Raw genomic sequence first — 26,204 nt, forward strand, 5'->3', positions numbered from 1 at the left:
ACGGTAAGGTCCTAGGGAGTGTTGCTGAACAAAGAGACCTTGGAGTGCAGGTTCATAGCTTCTTGAAAGTGGAGTTGCAGGTAGTTAGGATAGTGAAAGAAGGCGTTTGGTATGCTTACCTTTATCGGTCAGAGTACTGAGTTATACAGGAGTTGAGAGGTCATGTTGCAGCAGTACAGGACACTGGTTAGGCCACTGTTGGAATATTGTTGCAATTCTGGTCTCCTTCCTATCGGAAAGATGTTGTGAAACGTGAAAGGGTTCAGAAAAGATTTACAAGGATGTTGCCAGGGTTGGAGGATTTGAGCTACAGAGAGAGGCTGAACAGACTGGGGCTGTTTTCCCTGGAGCATCGGAGGCTGAGAGGTGACCTTATAGAGGTATACAAAATTATGAGGCCAAAATTATGTAGTTCAAAAGGCCAATTTCACATTCCACAATCTCAAAGTTGTCACACATAAAGAGAGCATATTAGAAATAGGCTGGAGTGAGTTTAGATTAAATTCCCTACAGTGTGGAAACAGGCCCTTCAGCCCAACCAGTCTACACTGACCCTCTGAAGAGTAATCCACCATCCTCTGTCTAATACACCTGTTGCTATGGGCAATTTAGCATGACCAATTCACCTAACGTGCATATCTTTGGACTGTGGGAGGAAACCAGACCACCCAGAGGAAACCCACACAGACACAGACAGTTGCTCGAGGCTGGAATTGAACCTGGGACCCTGGTACTGTGAGGCAGGAGTGCTAACCACTGAGCCACTATGCCATGTCACTTATGCCTTGCCATTCTGTAGTGATAATGGTTACAGAATCAAATCATTCCTTCCAGCAGGTGAATTCCTATCCCACAAGAGCCACCCAGCACCCTTTTCGCATGGAATCTTTTCAACATCTATTCCTTTCTCCCTCATGTGTTCATCTAATTTCCACTTAAATGTCCCCTTGATAGTCATCTCCATTAATATTTTGTGGCAGCACATTCCACATACTTTCTGGATTATGCAGTTTTCCTCTGACTTATTTGTGACTATCTTTTATTATGGTCCCTAGTACTGGCCTTCCCTTCTAGTGGAAACATTCTCCCTATGTCTATCCTGTCAAACCTATTCATAATTTTAAAATACTCCTCTCTGAGAGAAAGGAATCCCAGAATGTAAAACGGAACTGGTGAGAGAATGCAACTTTCTGGAAAAATTAGTAATTCATGTCTCTTCTACATCAGTTAAGTGATACTCCATAATGATAAGAAATGCCCATTGAAACAGAGCAGTTGAGAAACTTTTGGCTGAATTTCAATGCAGTTGTTTGCTATGAGTACTACAATTGCTTTGGAAAAACTGGGTGACCAACTGGGATGGAGACAAATGCACGTTGAATGGCTCCAATAGCAATATAAACGTAGAGAAGGGGTCTCCACCTATGTCTGAGAATCTAAAGATATCGGCCTTGACTACTAGACAGTTATTAATAATTCTAATATGGAGGATTTTTATCTACATAGGCGGCACGGTGGCACAGTGGTTAGCATTGCTGCCTCATAGCGCTAGAGACCCGGGTTCAATTCCCAACTCAGGTGACTGACTGTGTGAGTTTACACATTCTCCCCATGTCTGCGTGGGTTTGCTCTGGTTTCCTCCCACAGTCCAAAACAAAATATGCAGGTCAGGTGAGTTGGCCATGCTAAATTGCCTGTTGTGTTAGGTGCAGGGGAATGGGTCTGGGTGGGTGAGGGTCGGTGTGGACTTGTTGGGCCGAAGGGCCTGTTTCCACACTGTAAGAAATCTTTAAAAAAATGGCAATTGGTCGAACCAGCTCAGTCAGAGTAGCCATGAGGAGGAGTTCATTGAATGTATCCATAATACTTTTCTTGAACAGTATGCAATGGCATCAACAAGGGAGCAAGCTATCCTCGATCTGGTCCTGTGTAATGAGACAGGAATAATTAATGACATCATAGGTAGGGATCCTCTTGGAAGAAGTGATCACAGTATGGTTGAATTTAGAATACAGATGGAAAGTGCAAAGATAAAATCCAATATCAGGGTCCTGTGCTTAAACAAGGGAGACTACAATAGGATGAGGGAGAAGTTGGCTAAAGTAGACTGGAAACAAAAACTTTATGATGGGACTTTATGAGGAACAGTGGAGGACTTTCAAAGCAATTTTTCAAAGTGCTCAGCAAAAGAATATACCAGTGAAAAGAAAGGATTGTAGGAAAAGGGGTAATCTGCCATGGGTGTCTAAGGAAATAAGGGAGGCTATCAAACTGAAAGAGAAGGCATACAAAGTGGCCAAGATCAGCAGGAAACTTGAAGATTTGGAAAGCTTTAAAGGTCAACAGAAAGCCACAAAGCAGCTATAAAGAAAAGTAAGCTAGATTATGAGAAATAAACTAGCTCAGAATATAAAGACAGATAGCAAAAGCTTCTATAAATATACAAAACAAAATAAAAGAGTGGCTAAAGTAAACATTGGTCCTTTAAAGGGTGAGAAGAGGGATTTAGTCATGGGATATGATGAAATGGCCAAGGCATTGATTGGTATTTTGTATCAGTCTTCACAGTGGAGGACATGAATAACATGCCAGTAACTGATAAAGAGACGAAGGCAGATGAGGACGTGGAAACAATCATTATCACAAAAAAGGTAGTGTTAGGCAAGGTAATGGAGCTAAGGGTAGACAAGTCTCCTGGGCCTGATGGAATGCATCCCAGGGTACTAAACAGAAGGTAGGAGAAATAGCAAATGCACTTGTGGTAATTTTCCAAAATTCGCTGGACTCTGGGATAGTTCCAGCAGATTGGAAAATAGCACATGTGACACCACTGTTAAAAAAGGGAGATAGATCAAAGAAGGGGAATTATAGACCTATTAGCTTAACATCTGTAGTGGAGAAAATGCTTAAGTCTATTATCATGGAAGAAAAGCAAGGCATATAGATAGAAACTGTCCCATTGAGCAGACGCTGCATGGGTTCATGAAGGGCAGGTCATGCTTAACTAATCTTTTAGAATTCTGTGAAGACATTACAAACACAGTGGACAACAGGGACCCAGTAAATGTGGCGTATCTAGATTTCCAAAAGGCATTTGCCAAGGTGCCGCACAAAAGGCTGCTGCACAAGATAAAGATGCATGGGGTTATGGGCAATGTATTAGCATGGAAAGAAGATTGATTAATAAACAGATGCAAAGAGTGGGGATAAATGCGTGCTGTACTGGTTGGCAATCAATGACTAGTGGTGTGCCTCGAGGATCAGTGCTGGGACTGCAATTATTCACAATTTACATAGATGATTTGGAGGAGGGGACCACGTGTAGTGTGTCAAAGTTGACAGATGACACTAAGATGAGTGGTAGAGCAAAGTGTATGGAGGACTGTGAAACTTTGCAAATGGACATAGACCATTTAAGTGAGTGGGCAAAGATCTATCAGATAGAGTACAATGTTAATAAATGTGAAGTCATCCATTTCAGTAGGAATGACAGTAAAAAAGACTATTACTCGAATGGTAAGAAATTGCAGCACGCTGCTGTGCAGAGGGAATTAGGTGTCCTTGTGCATGAATCACAGAAAGTCGGTCTGTAGTACGCAGGTAATTATGAAGGCAATTTTGTTCTTCATTGCCAAAGGGATTGAGTTTAAAAGTTTATGTTGCTGGTGCTGGTGAGGCCACACCTGGAGTACTGTGTGCGGTTTTGGTCTCCTTACTTGAGAAAGCATGTACTAGTACTAGAAAAGGTGCACAGTAGGTTCAATAGGTTGATTCTGGAGTTGAGGAGGTTGGTTTATGAGGATTATAGTAGAGTAGACTGGGATTATATTCATTGAAATTTAGAAGTTTGGGGCAGGGGGGAAATCTTAAAGAAGTATATAAAATTATGCAGAGAATAGATAAAATGGAAGTAGAGAGGATGCTTCCACTGGTGGGTAAAACTCGGACAAAAGGGCATAGCCTCAAAATTAGGGGGAGAGTTTTCGCACTGAATTGAGAAGGACCTTCTTCACCCAGAGGGTTGTGAATCTATGGAATTCACTGTCCTGTGAAGTAGTTGAGGCTTCCCCAGTAAATGTTGTTAAAGCTAAGATAGATGATTTTTTGATCAGTAAAGGAATTAAGGGTTACACTAAGAGGGCGGGTAAGTGGAGCTGAGGCCACAAACAGATCAGCCATGATCTTACTGAATGGCAGAGGAGGCTCGGAGGGCCGGATGGCCGCCTCCTGCTCCTAGTTCTTACGTGCTTATGAAATTCAGTTCTCAGAATGATTTGTCTGTGGAACCCACTACAACAGGGAACGGTTAAGATAAATAACGTGTATGCATCTCAAGGAAAACTAAACAAATACATGACAGCAAAAGGAACAGAAGCAGAACAGAGAAACCTTTAAAGGGGTTGGGTGAAGAGAGGTGGAAGAGGTTCAGGTGGAGCATAAGCCTATTGTGTTGAGTGGCCTGCTCTGTTCTGTAAATGCAACATCATATTTTTATGTTTTCTTAGCATAACACTGTTTTTTTGAGTATCACAGAAGATTATTAACTTGACCTACTTGTGCATTGCACAAATCAAATTTAATATTTTGGTAAAGGATCGGTTAGAGTGCACAAAATAATTAGATTAGAGTACTCAGATGTAATCAGTGCTTATTCAAAGTAATAGACTTTAATATTACAATTTGGTTTTATATTACTGTATATAGTTAAACAACATCACAAAAACAGATGACCTGGTCATTGTAACATTGCTTTGTGTGGGACTTTGCAGTGGAAAATTGGCTGCCACATTTTAAAATTTGTAACAGAGACCACATTTCAAAGAATTTCATAAGCTATGAAGTGTTTTGAACATCTCCTGATCATGAAAGGTTCTTTGTAAATGAGAGTCTTGATTTCTTTTTCAGCCACTTTGCACGATCCATTGTCAACATTATAGCCTCTGGTAACAAAATTATTTTGTGTGATGAAACTGTGGATATTTGCCACATTTTTCCGATGATACTCTCCATTATTTTAGCTAACATCATTAGAGATGGGTTAACAACATTACTATAATGGCAGACTTCTTTCAGGGAAGCACATTAAGGTGTACAGCATTATGCCATGGTGTGACTTCAGGACTTGCATGTCTATCCTCTGGTTAAAGAGGCTTTTGTTTTTGCTAAGTTAATTAGTTTCCCCATACTAGTTCGTGTCGAATTTCCTCTGTGTCTTGGCCACCGTGATTTAATTGTAAGGGAATAGAAAGATTACTTTACACACATAACAGGGACATAACAAAAACAAAGTTGCTGGAAAAGCTCAGCAGCGGTGGCAGCATCTGTGAAAAGATATTAGAATTAGAATCCTACAGTGTGGAAACAGGCCCTTTGGCCCAACGAGTACACACCGACCCTCTGAAGAGCAACCCACCCAAACCCCATCCCACATTTACTCCTAAATAATATAACTAACCTACACATCCCTAAACATTATAGGCAATTTAGTACAGCCAGTCTACCTGACCTGCACATCTTTGGACTGTAGGAGGAAACCCACACAGACACAGGGAGAATTGTGCAAACTCCACACAGTCACCCAGGGTTGGAATTGAACCCAGGTCCCTAGTGCTGTGAGGCAGCAGTGCTAACCACTGAGCCACAGTGCCACCCCACCACCCCATCAGAGTTAACATTTCAGGTCTGGTGATCCTTGCTCGCATTGATGGTAGATAGGAACATGAAGGTTTATATGTAGAGGATAGGGTGTGGGGAGGGGGTAAGGAGTAAAAGACAGGTGGAGATAGAACCTAAAGAGAGAGAACATCTGAACAGACAAAGGAGTGGATAACATTCTGGCTAGGAAAGTGAATAGCTGTTAATGGACACTGTTAGTGGTTAACAATAGGTAGGGTGTAATTGCAGATTATGTAATTACAAGGCCTGGTGTGTGGGGTTGGGGGCTGGGGGCTGGGACACGGGAGAGTTCAGGCCCTAAAATTATTGAATTTGATATTGAGTCTGGAGGATTGGAGGGTCCCCAAATGGTAAAGTGCGGTTCTTCCAGTTTGCACTGAGCTTCACTGGAACACTGCAGCAAGCCTGAGACAGAGATGTTGGCCAGAGAACAGGGTGGTGCATTAACGTGGCAGGCAACTGGAAGCTCAGGGTCTTTTTTATGGGTGGACTGTCAATGTTCCGTGAAGTGGTCACCCAGTTTATGCTTCATTTCACCAGTATAGAGGAGACCACAGCGTGAGCAGCAAATGCAGTAGACTAGGTTGTGGGAGGTGCAGATAAAGCGCTGCTTCAACCGGAAGGTGTGTTTGGGCCCTTGGATACTGTGAAGGGAAGAGGTAAATGGAGATAATAAGGATGCATGTCACACATCCAAAGCTGTTCAAACAAAATGTTTAAGGAAACTTAGGCTGATTGCATTCTAGGAGAAAGTGAGGACTGCAGATGCTGGAGATCAGAGCTGAAAAATGTGTTGCTGGAAAAGCGCAGCAGGTCAGGCAGCATCCAAGGAGCAGGAGAATCGAGATTTCGGGCATAAGCCCTTCTTCAGGAATGAGAGATGAACTGGTTAGTATTGCAAACACAGGCCCACTGCAATCACTAGATAACAAAAAAAATTGGTGGTGTAGTGGACAGCGAAGAAGACTACCTCAGAATATAATGGGACATCGATCAGATGGGCAAATGGGCCGAGGAGTGGCACATGGAGTTTAGATTAGATAAATGTGAGGTGCTGCATTTTAGTAAGCCAGGGCAGGACTTAGACACTAAATGGTAAGGTCCTGGGGAGTGTTGCTGGACAGAAAGGGTGCAGGTTCATAGTTCCTTGAAAATGGAGTCGCAGGTAAACAGGGTAGAAGAAGGCACTTGGTATGCTTTCCTTTATTGGTGAGTGCATATTGGGAGGCCACATTGTGGACACTTTTGGAATACTGCATTCAATTCTGGTCTCTATGATACAGGAAAAAATTTATGAAACTTGAGAGAGTTTAGAAAAGTTTTTCAAGGATGTTTTGCCAGGGTTGGAGGGTTGAGCTGTACGGAGAAGCTGAATAGGCCGGGGCTACTGTTATCTGGAGCATCAGAGGCTGAGCTGTTACCTTAGAGAAGTTTATAAAATCATGAGGGGCATGATAGGTGAATAGCCAAGGTCTTTTCCCCAGGGTAGCAGAGTCCAAAACTAGAGGGCATAGGTTTAAAATGAGAGGGGAAAGATTTAAAAGGGACCTAAGGAGGAACCTTTTCACACAGACGGTGGTATGTGTAGGGAATGAACTGCCAGAGAGTGATAGAGGCTGGTACGATTACAACATTTAAAAGGAAACTGATGGGTATATGAAAAGAAAGAGTTTAGAGGGATATGGGCCAAGTGTTGGCAAATGGGACTAGATTGATTTAGAATACCTGGCCAACATAGCCAATTTGGACTGAAGGGTCTGTTTCTGTGCTGTACATCTCTGTGATTCTAACAAAGTCTATCTCATTCACTTTCTCAATAATCATACAATATAAATTGTTATTAAGTTCTTGATTAATTACAGCAATCAATCGCTTATCAATTAGATTCAAATATGAAGTGATAAAAATCCTAATGTTGTAAATTTTGTAAAAATAGGTTCCTTCAAGCATTCTGCACTTACAGTCATAGAGACAGAGAGTTGTACAGCATGCATTCAGATAGCACTACCCTTGAGGACCTACTTTTTAAATTCCTGCCTAACTTTCTATGCTCTCCCTTCCGAATCTTGTCCTTTTCTCTTCCTATGTCGTTAGTTCCAAAGTGCAGAACAACCTCCTGCTGGCCCCTCTCCCCTTTGAGAATATTCCGCACTCTTTCCAAGATATCCTTGATCCTGGCACCAGGGAGGCAACGCATCATTCTGATTTCTTGCTGTTGGCCTCAGAAACGCTCTGTCTGTGCCTCTGACTAGAGAGTTCCCTAACACAATCGATCGCCTGGAACCTTGTTACATTAGAGTCTGTCTCGGTACCAGCAACTTGGCTGTTTGTGCTACATTCCCTTGAGAGTCCATCACACCCTATGTCTCCCAAAACAGCAAACTTGTTTGAGGTGGGATAGCCACAGGAGACCCCTGCATTACCTGCCTCCCTCTCCTACCTTTCCTGGAGGTAACCCATTTACCTGACAGTATCTGCGGTTGTTCTCCCTTCCTCTAACTGCCATCTATCATACCCCCTTGCTCCTGTAAATTCCTCACTGTCTCTTACTACTATGCCAAACGATCTGATAGGATTTCCAACCAAACACAGTTCCTGCAGACATAATCACATTTCATAAAAAAGAGATTAAATGACACACTTTATCAATTTCAAGGTGTATCCTTTACAATGGGATAATGGTATAGAAATTCTACTGAGAATTACAGAAAATAGATGCATAGTCTGTTAATCTCTATTGTGGCTGCACTTGGAGTATTGTGTACAGTTCTGGTCACTGCATTATAGGAAGGATGTGGAAGCATTGGAAAGGTTGCAGAGGAGATTTACCAGGATGTTGCCTATTATGATGGGAAGGTCTTATGAGGAAAGGCTGAAGGATTGAGGCTATTTTTGTTAGACAGAAGAAGGTTGAGAGGTGACTTAATTGAGACTATAAGATAATCAGAGGATTATATAGGATGGATAGTGAGAGCCTTTTTCCTCAGATGGTGATGGCTAGCATTGGTCATTGGACGGAAATGGAATAGTGTAGGTTAGATGGGCTTCAGGTTGGTTCAGGTCAGCACAACATCCAGGGTGAAGGGCCTGTACTGCGCTGTAATGTTCTATGTTCTAATCCAAAAACTCAGTCAATTGTTGCATGAATTGTGTTTTTCCGATCAGAGAGTCATTGATACCTGTTCGATTTTTAAAAGAACAGCATTCTTATCAGTCATGAATAGTTTTTTTTTGCTCTCTTGTTTTGTCCTGACAGCAGGAAGATGACTTTCAGTTTCACTGGCAAATCTCCATCCAAGTTTAGACAAGTACTTAATTAGGAGAACATGGTCTGGGTGACAGAGATTTTAAGACCCATGGTAGAAAGGCTTTGACAGGCAAGATTACTTTGAGTAGGTGAGGGATGCTTTCCTTGTGAGATACTTGGAAAGGGCCAAGGAATTGCAGAAGTGCTCTCAGTTCTTACATCAAACTTTCTTCTTAACTCCCAGACATTCAACATTTCCATTGCAATGAGATTCTGTGCTTAATGTTAACGGCAATGTTCAGTTTGACATATAGCAGCTGAACAGCTGCACCATTCCTATTTATGGCATATCCTGGGCTGCTTTCCAAGACTAAGCACAGAACACTTATGTCCATGGAGCCAGCATTGCAGTTAAGAGCTTGCTTACCGAATGGATCCACTAAAAAGAACAGGGTCTTGCAAAATAATGGAAAGTCTGGAGCGTAGAGTGTGAAGAGGGAGCTTGCTGATGTCTATCCCATCAATGATGATTTTACCTATTATATAAATATAAAGCACAAAGTTAAAACCCACAATGGATTATGTTTTGTTCACAGAGTCTAAGTCATTCTCGAGTTCAATGCTACTTGAGCTATTTGCTTATGTTTTGCCAGTTCAGAGACTGATACAGTTTACAGATTGATGGAGCCCTTTCACCCTTCAGTTGGGAACTGAAACCAGGGTCAGCCAGTCAGAAAGAGAAACCATTTAATCATAAATTACAACTACTAGGTGACTCCCACTTAAGCTGTAAATCAGTGACTGAGAGAATGTTGTGCTTTCTTGCAGTAATAAGAGGTTTACCACAAATTTTACCTCATGACAGCACTGAGAGACTGCATGATCAATGGCTGGACTAACCTTCAAATATATCCACCATCCTGAAGAAAGCCAGGGATAGGGAAGACTTTCCACTGCCAGTACGCCCACATATCCCAACCTGGAAAACAAACACAATGCACACATGTACACGGAAACCTTGACTGTGTTTTTTTTTCATTTGTGTTAACCGTGTAAATTTTATCAATCAGAAAATAAGCTTGTATAATCTAACGCAGCAGGGACAAAACAGATATGTTCACTGGAGCTAATAGATATATTAATTGTGTGATAATTTGGAAGTGAGATATCAAATATCATTCCTGTGTTCAAGGTTCAGGAGAAAGGATAAAGGAAAGCAATGGGGAATGTAGACAATTATTTTCTTACATCCTGACCGATATCCTTCAGCCGCTGTTATTAAAATCAATTTGTAGTGAAACAAAACAAAAAATTGCGCGAAGATTGGGAATCAGGGTAAAAAAAATTAAAATGTGTGACAAAAAAAGTGACAAATGGCAAAATTGTGAATTGAGTGAAGAAAGGAATTTTACATTTAATGATGTTGAATGCTCAGTGAATTCCATTGATGGAAATCACTTGTTTCTATTCTGCATTGTGAGATAGATTCTTGTCTACTCTGTCTGAGATTTTGAGAGGTCATTACCAAAAGAGACACTTGTGTTTATCATTTTTCACTGTCCCTCGATATCGCTAAGCACTTTACAGCCCATGAAATATTCTTGAAGTGTCATCATTATTTTAGCATAGGAAACATTGTGACTAATTTCCACGCAAACCTTGGACTGAGTATTTTATGTTTTGCCAGTTGAGAGATTGGTACAGTTTACAGATTGATGGAGCCCTTTCATTCACCAATTGGGAACTGAAACCAGAGTCAGCCAGTCAGAAAGAGAAATCATTTAATCATAACCATCCGACCACACCAAGGACTGAGTACTCGGTTTTTAATGATGTTGACTGAAGCACAAATGTGGCCAGAATTCCCAGGGTAACCAGAACCCTGTTTTATAATTGAAATGTTGGAATGTTTTACATTCACCTGAAAAGGCAGATGGGGCCTCAGTTTACCACCTCCTCTGAGAGACAGCATCTCCAACAATACAGCACACCATTAGTACTGCATTGTCCATTCCTGATGAAGGGCTTTTGCCCGAAACGTCGATTTTCCTGCTCCTCGGATGCTGTCTGACCTGCTGTGCTTTTCCAGCACCACTCTAATCTAGACTCTGGTTTCCAGCATTTGCAGTCCTTGTTTTTACCTGCATTGGAGTGTCAACCTTGGTTTTATGTGAAAGAGGTTAAACACAGAGAACCTTGTTTGGTTGCAAATTAGACAAGCTGGGAAAAGATTTTATTTCAAAACATTCTGAGAAAGTACGGTGTATGTTGTGAAAATATACATAATCCAGGTTGTCACTTAAGTGCATTACAGAGGGAATACGTTACTTACAGAGGTGCAGCTTTTTGGATGGGGGTCAGATTGAGTTTTCTTATGCCTTTTTTATCTTGAATTTTAAAATTATTTATCCCTCAATGATCATCACCAAATCGATTAATCTGCTATTATCTTTCTTGGCTGCCAAGACAATGAATGTCACTTTAAGAATATTTCATTGGCTCACACTCGCATGTCCTGACGATCATGAATAGATACTATATAAAGATGGGTTTTCTTCAGTTGGATTGGCTGCATCCACCAAGATACAGCCAACCATTAGTCCCTTTAGATTAGTATGCAAGATATCATTAAAAGCCACATTATTATGTTATTATTCATTCATGGAATGCTGGTGTTGCTGGCTGGGCCAGCATTTATTGACCATCCCATCCCTATTTGTGAAATAACTCTACACAGGCTGGTTACCAAGTCACCTTTTATTTATAGGTGGAGAGTCCTTGGCACTGACCAGGCTCCCTCAGAGCCAGCTCTGAGTGAGCAGAATCTCTGACCCTCTTGTTATTATCCATCAGCCAGGGCTCTCTGTTTGGACCAGATTAACAGCCCCAATCAGGGAACTCCTATTCTATGAGGTCCACCTGGCTGACCTCATTGCAATCAATATAATTTGCCATTGAGACGCTGGTGGGGAGCTGCCTTCTTGAACCAGACCATTTGGTGTGGATACACCAACAGTGCTGTTGGGGATGGAGTTCCAGGATTTTTGGTCCATCAGTTATCTGGACTAGCATCTAATTTTTCTGTCACGATTGCTTTGATGTTGTTTGTCCTTTCACAATCAAATCCTGGTATTCGGGAATGGGGGTGGGGGTGGGGGTGGGGAGGTGGGTGCGTGCAGTGAAAATAATTGGCATACTTTGCAAAGATTAACTGTTGGAAAAGTAACAATACACTGGGTGGGATCTTTACCAAGAACATGGGAACTTCAGAGCTGTATTTCAATGCTTCTAATTTTTATGTCTTTTAAATATATCATTAAACCCTTGTACACTTTCCACAATACCAATGTTGGCTGAAAACCAAGTATGTGCCTTTGTGCAGTGTCTGAATAAGTGCAGAGGTATTTGGAAATCTATTTTTCTTTGGCTCTCCATGTTACCATAAACACTGGTTGCACTGAGCAAAACCTCAACCATTTGATACTTTATAACGTGGTTTTAGAGAAGTTTGAACCCAAATCCCCCAAGAGACATGGCTCTTTTGATACAAATTAATGTACATAAATGTTATAAAAGAATCCTTCCTCAGCTGGGAGATTTGGCCCAGAGTAAATAAGATCAAGGAGTCGAACATATGGTTGAAAGATAAATGCAAGATAGTTTGGGCAGCACGGTGCCTTACATCACCAGGTAACCGGGTTCAATTCCAGCTTCGGGTGACTTTGTGTGTGGACTTTACACTTTCTCCCGTGTCTGTGCGGGTTTCCTCCCACAGTCCAAAGATGTACTACAGGTTAGGTGGTTGTTTGGCAAAGGCAAATTGCCCATAGTGTCCTGGTTCATGCAGGCTGGGTGGATTAGCTACGATAAATGTGGGGTTACAGGATAGAGAGGGTTGGATACTCTTTGGAAGGTTGGTGTGGACTTGATGGGCCAAATGACCTCTTTCTGCATTGTTGGGATTCTATGATAGGCATTGATGAATAAGGCACTGGCACCACTACAGTGAAAAAGGGAGCTGTGCCATGTAGGAACCAGTACACTGGAAAATTGTCTAAGTGAGGTTGTAGAGTGTGCTTTAAACGGAATAGCTGACAGTGAGAGTAAGTGAAGGATTCATGTGAGATGAAGTTTAGAAGGGGGAACAACAAGGCATGACTGCAGGGATGCGAGGTGGCTAATGATAACCAGCACGTGGCACTAAGGGACAATGCACAAATATTAAAGTGCACTTACAAATAGGGTCAGTGTCAGGGTGGGGTGTGAATGACAAAGGACAGAATTCAAAGCTGATCATTAGACTCAACTCCACTTTCTCATCTACTCTCTGTATGCGTTAATTTCTTTTAAGACCAAACACGGTGGCACAGTGGTTAGCACTGCTGCCTCACAGTGCCAGAGACCCGGGTTCAATTCCCACCTCAGGAAACCGTTTGCGTGGAGTTTGCACGTTCTCCCCGTGTCTATGTGGGTTTCTTCCGGGTGCTCTGGTTTCCTCCCACAGTCCAAAAATGTGCAGGTTAGGTGAATTGCCTGTAGTGTTAGGCGAAGGGGTAAATGTAGGGGAGTGGGTCTGGGTGGGCTTCTTTTCAGAGGGTAGGTGTGGACTTGTTGGGCCGAAGAGCCTGTTTCCAGTAAGTAAGTAATCTAATCTAAAAAAATTCTCCATGTCGGTATTAAATAGATATATTGATGTTGCATCTGCAACCCTCTAGGCTTTTGTTGGACCTGTTGAATTCCAAAGATTTATCCTTTGAGTGAAGAAATTTCTGCTTTGTTCAATCCAAAATCATTGTCCCCTTATCCAAAAACTGTGGCCATTTGTAGCCTATCCAGGCAGAGAAAGACCCTGACAGTTTCTATCCTATATAGGTAAAAAACAATGATTGCTGATGCTGGAAACCAGATTTTGGATTAGTGGTGCTGGAAGAGCACAGCAGTTCAGGCAGCGTCCGAGGAGCAGTAAAATCGACGCTTCTGGCAAAAGCCCTTTCTTCGGGCAAAAGCCCTTCATCAGGAACTGATTCCTGATGAAGGGCTTTTGCCCGAAGAAAGGGCTTTTGCCAGAAGCGTCGATTTTACTGCTCCTCGGACGCTGCCTGAACTGCTGTGCTCTTCCAGCACCACTAATCCAAAATCTATCCTATTTAGCCCTTCCAGAATCTTATGGATCACCTCTCTTCCTCTAAAATTCAGAGTGGATAGGGCCAATTACTCAGCTTCTCATGTTAGACTGTGGTGAGACATGTTAGATCCTGGAATGGTGGGATTACCTTACACTGAAAGACTGAAGCGACTGGGCTTGTATACCCTTGAGTTTCGAAGACTGAGAGGGGATCTGATTGAGACATATAAGATTATGAAAGGATTGGACACTCTGGCAGCAGGAAACATGTTTCCGCTGATGGGTGAGCTCCAAACCAGAGGACACAGCTTAAAAATACGGGGTAGACCATTTAGGACAGAGATGAGGAGAAACTTCTTCACCCAGAGAGTGGTGGCTGTGTGGAATGCTCTGCCCCAGAGGGCAGTGGAGGCCCACTCTCTGGATTCATTTAAGAAAGAGTTGGATAGAGCTCTTAAAGATAGTGGAATCAAGGGTTATGGAGATAAGGCAGGAAGCGGATACTGATCAGGAATGATCAGCCATGATCATATTGAATGGCGGTGCAAGCTTGAAGAGCTGAATGCCTACTCCTGCACCTATTGTCTATTGTCTATTGTCTATCCTACTGATGATGAAATAGTCAGTCTGCTCAGTATTAGATGAACCACAGCTTCAGACATTTGGTCCATGTCCTTGACTGAAGAGCCAATGGTGTGACACTGCCATCTGTGGGATTATGGCTGAATGCCTTTTCATAGTGTTATAGATGTTTACAGCACAAGACGCCATTGGGCCTTCACATCCATGCCAATCAACAAAGATCTGACTATATTATCCCCATTTTTCAGTCATGGTCCATAGCTCTGGAGGTGATGACAACACCGATGAGTATCTAAACACTGCTTCAATGTTAACGAGAGTTTGGTGATTCATCCACCCTTTCAGTCAGTGGGTTTAAGATTTCTCTGGGTGAAAAGATTGCTCCTCAATCCTCTTTTTAGCATTCTACCTCTTACCTTATGTTCATGCCCCTTAATTGTTGACACCTTTGCTAATGGGAAAAGTGGCGTTTTATCTATACCTCTCAAAGCTGTCAAAATAAACAGCTACCAGTACTGTTCATCTGTTGCTCCAACGCAGCATATTACACAAATCAACAGTGAGATATAAGCCAAACCCGAGCTTTGAATTTGAAATGTCTTTAATCCTGGCTGTTGGTATTTGCCTGGTTGATGTCTGTGGTTCTCTCTCATTTCCATTTCCCTGTGCAGTGCTGCACTTGCCCCATTGTCTACGATGAGGTTGCAACAGTTCTCCAACTTCTTACAAGGACCATTAAACAACAAGGTTTGAAAGACTCTTGTAATTACCTTTTGACCTGGTGTGATGTAGGCTTTGACATGCTTAAGAACAGGTTTGAGAGCTGGGTCATATCGAACACAGAGATCCTGAATCTTTATCTCTCCTTGCTGTGGCCAGTCTTCTGGAACTTGGGAAGGGTCTGGATGAAAAGTGAAGATGTAGAACTTATATATAAAACTTCAAACAGGTGATCTTAGTTCAGGCTTTTTACAAGTTCTCAGAACTTTGTTTCCATCCACTGCTAATTATTCTAAATCAACTCACACATAAGCAGTTCAGACCAACTTGCCTCCTGACTTTCTCTCCCACTGTTCAGGCAAGTGACACACACTAGGTTCTAGAACTTGCCGTAAGGGAAATTGCAGGTGATAACCGGCACCTGCAGACTGAGTTGTATAATCTATGATTGTTCACCCTCCCAGTGTGGACTCTTTCTTGTTTTTAGATCTGGAGGAATTCTAGCAAATTGAGAGAGGTAAGGTTCAAAAACGAACCCAGAACAATACCTGTTTTTAAAATAATTTATGCGTGGGATGCAGGGTTGCTGGTAGGTCAGCATTTATTGTCCATCCTCACTTGTCCACCCTTTGAGAAGGTGGTGGTGGTGAACTGTCTTCCTGAACTGCTGTTGGTAGACCCTTCAATGCTGTTCAAGAGGGAGTTCCAGGATTTTGACTCAGTGACACTGAAGAAACCAAGCTGTTTCACAGTCTGAATGGTCTGTGGCTTGGAGGTGAACTTGCAGGTGGCAATGCTTCCATGTATCTGCTGCTTTTGTCCTTCTAGATGGAAGTGGATTTAGAAGGTGCAGTATAAGCAGCCTTGGTGAATTTCTTGTAGAAGGCACACACTGTTGCTACTGACCGTCAGTGGTGGAGGGAGTGGATGTGAAGCCAATCAAGCGGGCTGCTGGATGGTGTCAAGCTTCTTGAGTATTGTTGGAGCTGCACTCATCCAGGCCAGTGGGGAGTATTCCAGTCACACTCCTGACTTGTGCTGTGTGGATGATGGACAGGTTTTGGGGAGTCAGGAGGTGAGATACACATTGCAAGATTCCTAGTCTCTGACCTGCTCTTGTAGCCATTGTATTTATATGGTTAGCACAGTGTGGTTTCTTGTGAATGCTAACATCCATATCCCACCACCTTCTGCAACCACATGGGGTGCCAAAAGTGCAGGCGCTCAGTGACGATAATGCCATTGAAGTCAAGAGATAATGGTAAATTCTCTCATTAGAAATGGTCATTGCCTCACATTTGTGTGGGGTGAATATTACTTACTACTTTTCAGCACAAGCCTAGATATTGTCTGGGTCTTGCTGCATTTCGCTATGGTCTGCCTGTAACATCCGTTTTTTTAAAGAGATTAAACACATGAGAAGGTTTAAAAGTTCTGAATGGCTTTACTGAATGGATGTCATTTTCACTGATAAGTGTGCAGGAGTGAGAGCTATGTTAGATTGTTGGATGATTCATTACTTCTTTCATCTCCACATTGCTGCTGAAGTGCTGCCCAATGGGATACTGAGTGAGTAGTCATGGTGTTAACTTGTCCCAATTGCTGTTGATATTCTCCAGTAAAACTGTCTTAAAAGCTTTGCCAGTCTGGCCTGGGACTGCCATCTTTGTCTGCCTCAATGGTTGTGAACAACAATGTAATATTTACAACGTTACCATTCTTTGGTACCATAGTATATCTCAGGAAAATTTAAACAGCACAACTGCATCATTAATCTACTATACACAACTGAATTCAAGCCTAGTTTACCAATCGAACTCAGAACTTAGTCTTTTTGACCCCAGTATCATTTGTTATGAATCTCTGCTCCAAGGCATACATATTGTTTCTGAGGTTGGTCAGAACTGAACTGAACCATGCAATACTCAGAGAGGGTATGACCAGAACTCTGTATAACTATAATATATACTAACGAAGAATCATCTAGGCTCAAAACATTAGCTTGCTCTCTCTCCATGGATTCCGTCTGATCCACTGTGATTGCCAGCATTTGTTGTTTTCAGTATCTATAACATTGGTTGCATTTCTAAATATACAATGGACTGTGTTGTAATAATATAGTAAAAGTAAATACTGAGATGCTGGAAATCTGAAATAAAAACGGAAATGTGCTGGAGAAACTCAGCAGGGTTGGTGGCATCTGTGGAGAGAAAAACAGAGTTAACATTTCAAATCCAAGAAGATTCTTTCTCAGAACTATTACTGTACAGTTTTCCTGGGAAAGGGGTTCCTCTCTGGGCATGGAATTGTGGAATCTCCCCCTTACGTAGGGGAGCTCCAAACAAGAATAGATTTTGTGTGAAATAGAATAACTACACACCTCTACTTTTGCAGATGACACCAAAATTGGAGGTGTAGTGGACAGCAAAGAGGGTTACCTCAGATTACAACAGAATCTGGACCAGATGGACCAATGGGCTGGGAAGTGGCAGATGGAGTTTAATTCAGATAAATGCAAGGTGCTGCATTTTGGGAAAGCAAATCTTAGCAGGACTTTTACACTTAATGGTAAGGTCCTAGGGAGTGTTGCTGAACAAAGAGACCTTGGAGTGCAGCTTCATAGCTCCATGAAAGTGGAGTCGCAGATAGATAGGATAGTGAAGTATTGCTTTTCTTTATTGGTCAGAGTATCGAGTACAGGAGTTGGGAGGTCATGTTGAGGCTGTACAGGACATTGGTTCGGCCACTGTTGGAATATTGTGTGCAATTCTGGTCTCCTTCCTATCAGAAAGATGTTGTGAAGCTTAAGAGGATGTTGCCAGGATTGGAGGATTTGAGCTACAGGGAGAGGCTGAACAGGCTGGGGCTGTTTTCCCTGGAGCATAGGAGGCTGAGGGGTGAACTTATACAGGTTTACAAAATTATGAGGGGAATGGATAAGGTAAATAGGCAAAGTCTTTTCCCTGGTGTCGGGGAGTCCAGAACTAGAGGGCATAGGTTTAGGGTGAGAGGGGAAAGATATAAAAGAAACCTAAGGGGCAACTTTTTCACGCAGAGGGTGGTGCGTGTATGGAATGAGCTGTCAGAGGAAGTGGTGGAGGCTGGTATAATTTCAACATTTAAGAGGCATTTGGATGGGTATATGAATAGGAAGTGTTTGGAGGGATATGGGCCAGGTGCTGGCAGGTGGGACTAGATTGGGTTGGGATATCTGGTCGGCATGGACGGGTTGGACTGAAGGGTCTGTTTCCATGCTGTACATCTCTATGACTCTATGATAAATTTATCTGTCAGTGGGGCAATTAAGCCACATTGACTAGGAAGCATCATATCAGATTCCTGACCTGTGTACAGTAGTCAACTGGAACAGATGTAGGGTTAAGGGAGGCTAAAAAACATTACTGAGTTCCTACTGCTGGTTAGTATCCAGGGACTGCTGGAAAGTGCAAGCAAGTGAGAAATAGGTGAGGATAGAATTGTGACGTCCTCTGGCTAATGCAGCCCTGGCTACCCATCAACTATGCTCACAAATAAAGAATTGCCAAATTAGCAAGTTAACAAGCAAATTAGAGTGCCAAAAGAATTAGTTTCAGCAGTATAACTATTATAAAATTTTACCTGATGTGCTTAATGTTTATAAATTAGAGAATATCAACATATATCAATTTTATGAAGTCCATTTTTATGTATCGCTAAATGAAGTACTGCAGTATACCGGAACTGGAACACTTCTTTCTGCTATTTCTTTTTACTTCTAGGTTTATGTTCCAAAGGATAGATTTTATCTGTAAATCATACCAATAGTTCCTTCATAATTTTCACTCTCAATATTCAGGAAACTGTTGACTTTCTTCACAGCTCCCATCTGCACTTCCAAATCAGCGAGATTTCTCACTACCCAGTTAAGGTAATTACAAACCTATACAAGGGAAAAAAAAATCATTTAAACAGTGTCTTTGAGGACAACCCAAAGTGCTTCACAGTGAACAATAGTAACTTGTATTTATGTAGTACCTTTAATGTAATAAAATATCTAAAGATAGTTCATAAATGCATTATAAAGTATGACACAGAGTCACTTCAGGAGACATTAGGTTATATTACCAGAAGCTTATTCTAAAGGGAATGGGTTAAGGAGAGACATTAAGGACGAAAGTGAGGTAGACAGACTGAGAAGTGTGGGGAGGGAATTCCAGACTGAAGGCATGGCCAGCTAAGATGAAACTTCAATAATTGGGAATGAACAAGAATCATGAAAGCCAACCTTCCATCCATTAGCTATTATCCTTAATACATTGAAAAAATTGATCAAATCACTCCTTAGCTATATAAGATTTGAGGATTTCAACCATAGTTTCTCTAATCTCTCCGTGTAATTTGACTTCGAGTCGGGTTTATTCATTAACAGGTGTCGCTAGCTGGGCCAGCATTTATTACCCATCTCTAATTACCCAGGGGGCAGTTTAGAGTCAACCACATCCTTGAAAAGCAGATTAAATGATAAAACCTGCCATAAAACAACAAGCCAAAGAATGCCATATAACTGACAGATCCAACAATTAATTTTGCATTGAATACAAATCTAATTAAAATATCTTGGAAATGATCAGTTTGAATCTGCATTCTGACCCAATTAGGGGGAGATTGTAACATCAGACATGATCCTAATGCAACCAAGGAGATGGAGTATCAGGATTTGGAGGGTGTTTATAGCTGACAAAGGCAAATGGGACTACTTACCGTTAATGCATAGGTAAGGCCAAATCCCACTAAACCAGATGAAAGACCATAGTAATGGGAATATGTTATGGAAGCTAGAGCAGCAGTGAGGACAATGTAAGCACCAAGATAGTCCTATGCAAATCAATAGGAAGAAAGTGTCAGTTTACTGTAATGCGAGAAGCTCTCTACAATTACCACAGGCTTCCCACTAACCTGGTAAATGATAATTTACTTGACTGTACATTTTGCTCTGATCCATTTCATTTCAATTATATGTCAGATGAATTATTCACTAAAAATATATCTTTGAAAAACATTGTTACAAATATGAAGTACTATTTGCAAAACTCAGACTCCTGAATGGAATACATTATTTGTAACAGATTTAGGTCCACGAATAGTTATAAAAAAATACATTTTGAAAATGGGTATGTGTCTGGTGGTTTTGAAACATGAATGTATTTGGTCCTTATTTGGCTTGTTTTATTCACTATGTTGCAAATCACGAGTAAAACTGTAACCAACATGGCAAGAAAATGTAAAGAGAAAATGCTGGAAAATCTCAGCAGGTCCAGCATTCTCTTTTGGTTTCAGATTCCAGCATCCGCAGTAAGTTGCTTTTATTTGGCAAGAAAATGTGATGTTTATGAGCAATCAATTCTGCTGAACAAGAGTGGCTGTGCCATAGAATTGCTTCTCTCATTGAAATATGTCTTTATACTGAGATGTTTGAGATCCACTGGCATAGGGTATCCTCCATTTTATTAATAAGGGGAAAGATCACTAAGATCACTAAGGCAAGGAGCTGATGTTCAACTTGTATAAGACATGTGTTAGATCTCAATATTATGTGTGCCACTTCTGCATGCCACATTTTAAGAAGGATGTGAATGCAATGGAGAAAGTGTAGATACAATTGACAAGAATGGCTCCAAGAATGAGAAACCTCAGTAATGAGGATAGATTAAAGAAGGTGGGGCTGTCTTCCTTGGACAGAAGAAGGCTAAGAGGAGATTTGATAGAGGTTTTCAAAATTGTGAGCAGGCTGGATAGATTAGATAGGGATAAACCGTCCCTGCGCGCAAATGGAACAAGAATGGGAAGGTATAGATTTAAAGTGATTTGCAAAACCAGGGTGCGGGCTGTTTAACAGGTTGTTACATGAAAGAAGACATTTCCACACAACAAGTAGTTAGCACATGAATGTACATCCTGGAAATGTGGTGGAGGCAGGTTCAATTGAGGCATTCAAGAGGGGCATTGGATGGTTATTTGGATAGAAATGATGTGCAAGGGTATGGGCAAAAAACTGGAGATTGGTTCAATGCTCATGTGAAAAGCCAGTGCAGGAATGATGGGTAGCAACAATGCTGAAAGTCTGTGATATGCATACCTATTGTAGAGGAAATAATCTGTTTGAGGTGGACACATGATGTAGATCAGGGCAGAGTGAGCATGGAATGCACGCTTGTTCCAGTGCAGAGGCATGATACATCTTGTGTTCCTGATCAGCAACACAACCATCAATGTTAGTTCTCACTAAATCTTCTCTTGAAGGAAGGTGGCTGTTTTCCCACAAGAAACACAAGGATTTACATTTTTATAGAAACTTTCCTGTGCTCACCAGGACCTCGAGCACATTATAATCAACATGATACATTTATTGTAAGTGTAGTCACTGTTGCAAAGTAAGCAATGGGCCAGCCAATTTGCACACAGCCAGTTCTAGAAATAGTAGTAAACTAGCAATCAGATGAGGGAGCACATTACTGCAGATGCTGGAATCTGAACTGAAAACAAAAAGTGCTGGAGATCACAAAGGGTCAGGCAGCAGCTACATAGAGACAGCAAGTAACGTTTCGAGTCTACATGACTCTTCATTAGAGCTGAAATGAAGTGTGGAGGGGGCAGCTTTTATGCAATAGTTGTAGGTGGAGGTGGTGTTGGAGTATTGGGGGAGAATGGATTGCCCCCCTTCCATCCCAATGAGTCTGTCTTCTTTCCAGTCTGGTAGTTAGACACACCATCGTTCGGCTGTTCTCACATTATGATCACTTAATCTGAACTATCAACATCCTCTCTCCCCCAGCACTCCAAACCCACCTGACACCCCCCCCCCCCCCCCCCGCACAACTATGGCATAAATGCTGCCCCCTCCACATTTCATTTCAGCTCTGATGTAGAGTCATCTAGACTTAAAACGTTAGCTTGCTTTCTCTCCATGGATACTGTCTGTCCTACTGTGATCTCTGGCATTTTTCAGTAACAATCAGATGAACTGGTTTCTGTGAGGTTGGTAAAAGCGTAGATATTCACTGGACACCAGGGGAGGTCTCTTGGTCTTCTACAAATAGTGCTAGGGGCTTTCAGATCCAACAGGAGAGGGAAGTTGTTGCCATGGTCTGACACCTTTGGCAGTTCAGCACTTGTTCAACCTACGATCTGTGAGCAAGGTTCCAGAGTGAGACAGTAATCCATAACTTGTTGACTTGGAGATATGTTCTACCTGTGAAAAATGGCAAACCCCTCACTTATTCATACAAAAGCTTTCTGTCTCTGATGCTGGATTTAGAGGTAGTTAATACATGTGCATCTGTGCACAATTGATCTATAGATCTCTGTGATTCTGGGACAACTCAAGTGAGACTTCCAGTTACACTGAAGCCTCCTGTGAAAGAAGAAATGACAGAGCAACCTTACATAATCAAGCATAACTTAAGCAAGGAAGCCTTGAAAGCCAATATCCATCTAGGTCTCTGGACTGGCTTCAACTTGCTGGGTATCAAATGGACTCAACTATCATACAGAGATTTACAAACTTTGTGATTGCTCCTAAGATTTGTTCCCATGGAGATCACAGGTCATCCTCAGGCGGCACTCAATATGATTGGAGTAGGTGCATGAGAATGCGATCTCTTTAAGTGAGCCTAGCTCCCTACCATGTCGCTCATATCCAATGAGAACCAACTACCTCAGCAATAATTAGACTTTTCCCAGGATACCACTGCTGTCTAAAATATCTACTTCCCAAAGACCAATCATAGACATAGAAAGACAGGAGCAACAGGAGGCCATCCAGCCTTTCAGCCTGCCCTATCATTCTAGGTCATGGCTGATGATCGAATTCAAATCCATTTTCCCAGCCTATCCCCATCCCTTGATACCTTTCGTATCAGAAAATCTATCAATCCCCATTTTGAAGTTGTTCAATGATTGAGCTTCCACAGTCCTCTGGGGTAGAGAATTCCAAAGATTCACTAACCTGAGTAAAGAAACATTTCCTTATCTTAGACCTAAATCACGTTCCCCTTATTCTGAGACTGTGTCTCCTAGTTCTTGACCTCCAATCAGGGAAAACATCTTTTGCAAGTCCAACTCTTTTAAGAATTTTGTATATCTCAATGAGATCACCTCTCAGTCTTTTAAACTCGAGAGAATATAGATCAGTTTCCTCAACCTCTTCCAGGAATCAGTCTAATGCCTCATTTTCCACTATTTGAATGGTGTTGCTTTGTAACATTTGATGTTTAGGACACATCATTACTTAAGTAATAGTTCTGTCAATACCATTTCACTGCTTTAATAAGTATTCCTCCAATGAGATCAGACAAGCTAGGACATTTTCCTTTAGAGCTTAGGAGACTGAGCGGGGATCTTACATAAGTGTATAAGATCATGAGAGGCATGGGGAATGTGAATGCACTCAGTCTTTCTCCCAGGGTTGGGACTAGAAGGTATCAGTTTAAGGTTAGAAGGGGAAGAATAGAAGGGAACCTAAGGGCCAACATTTTTTACACAGAGGATGGTATACATATGGAATGAGCTGCCAGCAGAAGTGGTTAAGGAGGATACATTAACAACATTTAAAAGACATTTGGACAAATATGTGGATAGGAAAGGTTTAGAAGGATATTGGACCAAATGCAGGGAAATGGGGTTAGTGGTGATGGACATTTTGTCAACATGGACCAGTTTGGGCCAAAGGGCCTGTCTCTGTACTGCAGGACTCTAAAACCTATATGACCCTAATTGCAGATTAATTGCCTTCTATGGTCACATGATGTAGCCATCATTAAACTAATGCCAATACAATGCATTGTCAAACAAGGAAAATGTTGGAAAGGAAAGGCTATAGGTGATAGGCATTTTGTGATCCATTTTTCAGAGAATAACCAGAGTCAACCCACCTGGTTTAAAATTCAAACAAAGCATGACAGTTAACTGTCAGTCATCATTAACTGGTGCATTCTGAAGTCAGAGTTGACTTCCTAACCTATCAGCCACTCTCTTCTCATACAGTATAAATGTTCTTTCCTTTAACTTTGTTAATCCTTGGAATTGACTTGATGAATGCAAGAAATAAGCTTCACCAAAACTCAAGTCTTGTTCTACCAAATTTGCCAGCGTTAGACCCTTCGGTCCAAATTATCCATGCCGACCAGATCTCCTAACCTAATCAAGTCCCATTTGCCAGCATTTGGCCCATACCTCACTAAACCTTTCCTAATCGTATACCCATCCAGATGTCTTTTAAATGTTACAATTGTACCAGCCTCCACCACTTCCTCTGGCAGCTCAGTCCAGAGCAGTACAAATATGTAGTCCTTCTATATTGCAACAATTAATACATGAAGAAAGAATTCCTTAAGCTGCCTAGATCTGAAGCCTCGATACTTCAATAGGATGATTAAATAAAAGCACATATTGTAGCTGCTCATTATTATCAAAAGAATAGCTATACTTGACAGAGCAGCAAAGATTTTGTTTGAAATTCTCCCTTGTGGTAACATTGAGTCACGATTGATATTATTGGGATCTGAAATTTCAGTGGTGCAGAACATATATTTTACATCATCTCTTGATAAATTTATGTTTGAACCAGACAACATGAAGAGAAAACATTATCCTAGGTCCTAACATCTTTCAAGAAAACAAGTCATCCTGAAGTAAAGTTACACTTGATATTTGTATCAAAAAAACCTGGCTTGACGATTTCTAACTGAGAACAATATGGATGGTTGCTGCGCAAATGTTCATCGACTTGAGACATAAAAGGAAGCCTGTGCTATTTTTAAACTCTGCAACATTGGCTTTCAATTCTTAAAGCTTCTCACACCATTTGTTAGTTTACTTGCGATTGCAAACATTTTAAGAGTATAAATCTCTCCCGTCATACCGTTCTGACCTCCAACCATCTGTTAGCTGCTGACAGGAACAAGTAGGCGATGTTGTTGGCATCTGTGAGCTCCAGCATACGCTGCTTAAACCTGGTCTCATGTCTGCGATAGAAACAGAGTCCTTACTTTCTAATCATTCTGTGACTGCTATTTCTCTAAGCTCCATATATCAACTACATCCACAGGTTTGCAGCCATTGTTCCACTTGCTCGAGTTTGCTTTTCCACATATGTTGTACATTTCTCCCATTTTCATCTCACCCATGTCCAAACATGGGGCCCTGCATGGTTTAAAATTACCCTTGCTTTTCACAGAAAGACTAATAAAAGCCAATTTCTCTGCGTCATCATCTATTTGGCACACACCCTGTGGTTGGCAACACTGACATGTTTCTGCTTCTACCTAAAACATCACCTTTGTTTCTCTCCATGGATGCAGTCAGACTTATGGGTTGGATGGATTCTATTCCAAACCCCCAGCCCCCCCACCCTAGCATATATAATTAGGTCTGGGGGCATCTCTTAAAATAAAGCAGGTGGTCTGCCTCCCTGCTGACCCCCAACTTTCCTCTGATACTCCAGTTGGCAGGGATGGCATCAGTGAAGGGTGGAAGCCCTTCCAGCTGTAGTCCTCAAGTTGTCTGTTAATTGGCCAAATTTAGCCCTTTTTGAATTAGTTGTTCATAGGATGTAGGCATCGCAGGCTGGGCCAATGTTTTTTGGCCATCTCCACTTGCCCTCAAGAAGCAGTACAGCAACTCACTCAAATTCTTTTGGCAGTGCCTTACAAACCTGTGATCCCTATCCAGAAGGACAAGGGCAGTAGATTAATGGATATGTCACCAGCTGCACATTCCCCTCCAAACCACACACAGTGGCTCTGGATGGGTTACCTTTTGGAGGGTCAGTGTAGACTTATTGGGCTGAATGGCCTGCTTCCGCACTGTAGGGATTCT

General features: G+C 41.7%; 1 protein-coding gene across 4 annotated transcripts in view; it reads right to left on the minus strand.

Annotated features, from left to right (window-relative positions):
* The window catches only part of LOC122561588 (ATP-binding cassette sub-family C member 9-like), a 200,061-nt gene that overhangs the window by 15,550 nt on the left and 158,307 nt on the right, over positions 1–26,204 (minus strand). For 3 of the 4 annotated variants that reach the window (XM_043713429.2, XM_043713427.2, XM_087999685.1), the window contains 6 exons: positions 25,249–25,351; positions 20,091–20,204; positions 19,149–19,269; positions 15,401–15,531; positions 9,824–9,902; positions 9,351–9,459 (listed from right to left, as the gene is read on the minus strand). In XM_043713429.2, the coding sequence (XP_043569364.1) occupies positions 9,351–9,459; positions 9,824–9,902; positions 15,401–15,531; positions 19,149–19,269; positions 20,091–20,204; positions 25,249–25,351 (657 nt within the window). The remainder of the gene's footprint in view (positions 1–9,350; positions 9,460–9,823; positions 9,903–15,400; positions 15,532–19,148; positions 19,270–20,090; positions 20,205–25,248; positions 25,352–26,204) is intronic. The other variant, XM_043713430.2, reaches the window with a different exon arrangement.

Source organism: Chiloscyllium plagiosum, unplaced genomic scaffold, assembly GCF_037043375.1.
Source record: "Chiloscyllium plagiosum isolate Xiang-an unplaced genomic scaffold, Cpla_swu_hap1 HiC_scaffold_23, whole genome shotgun sequence".
Lineage (NCBI taxonomy): Eukaryota > Metazoa > Chordata > Chondrichthyes > Orectolobiformes > Hemiscylliidae > Chiloscyllium > Chiloscyllium plagiosum.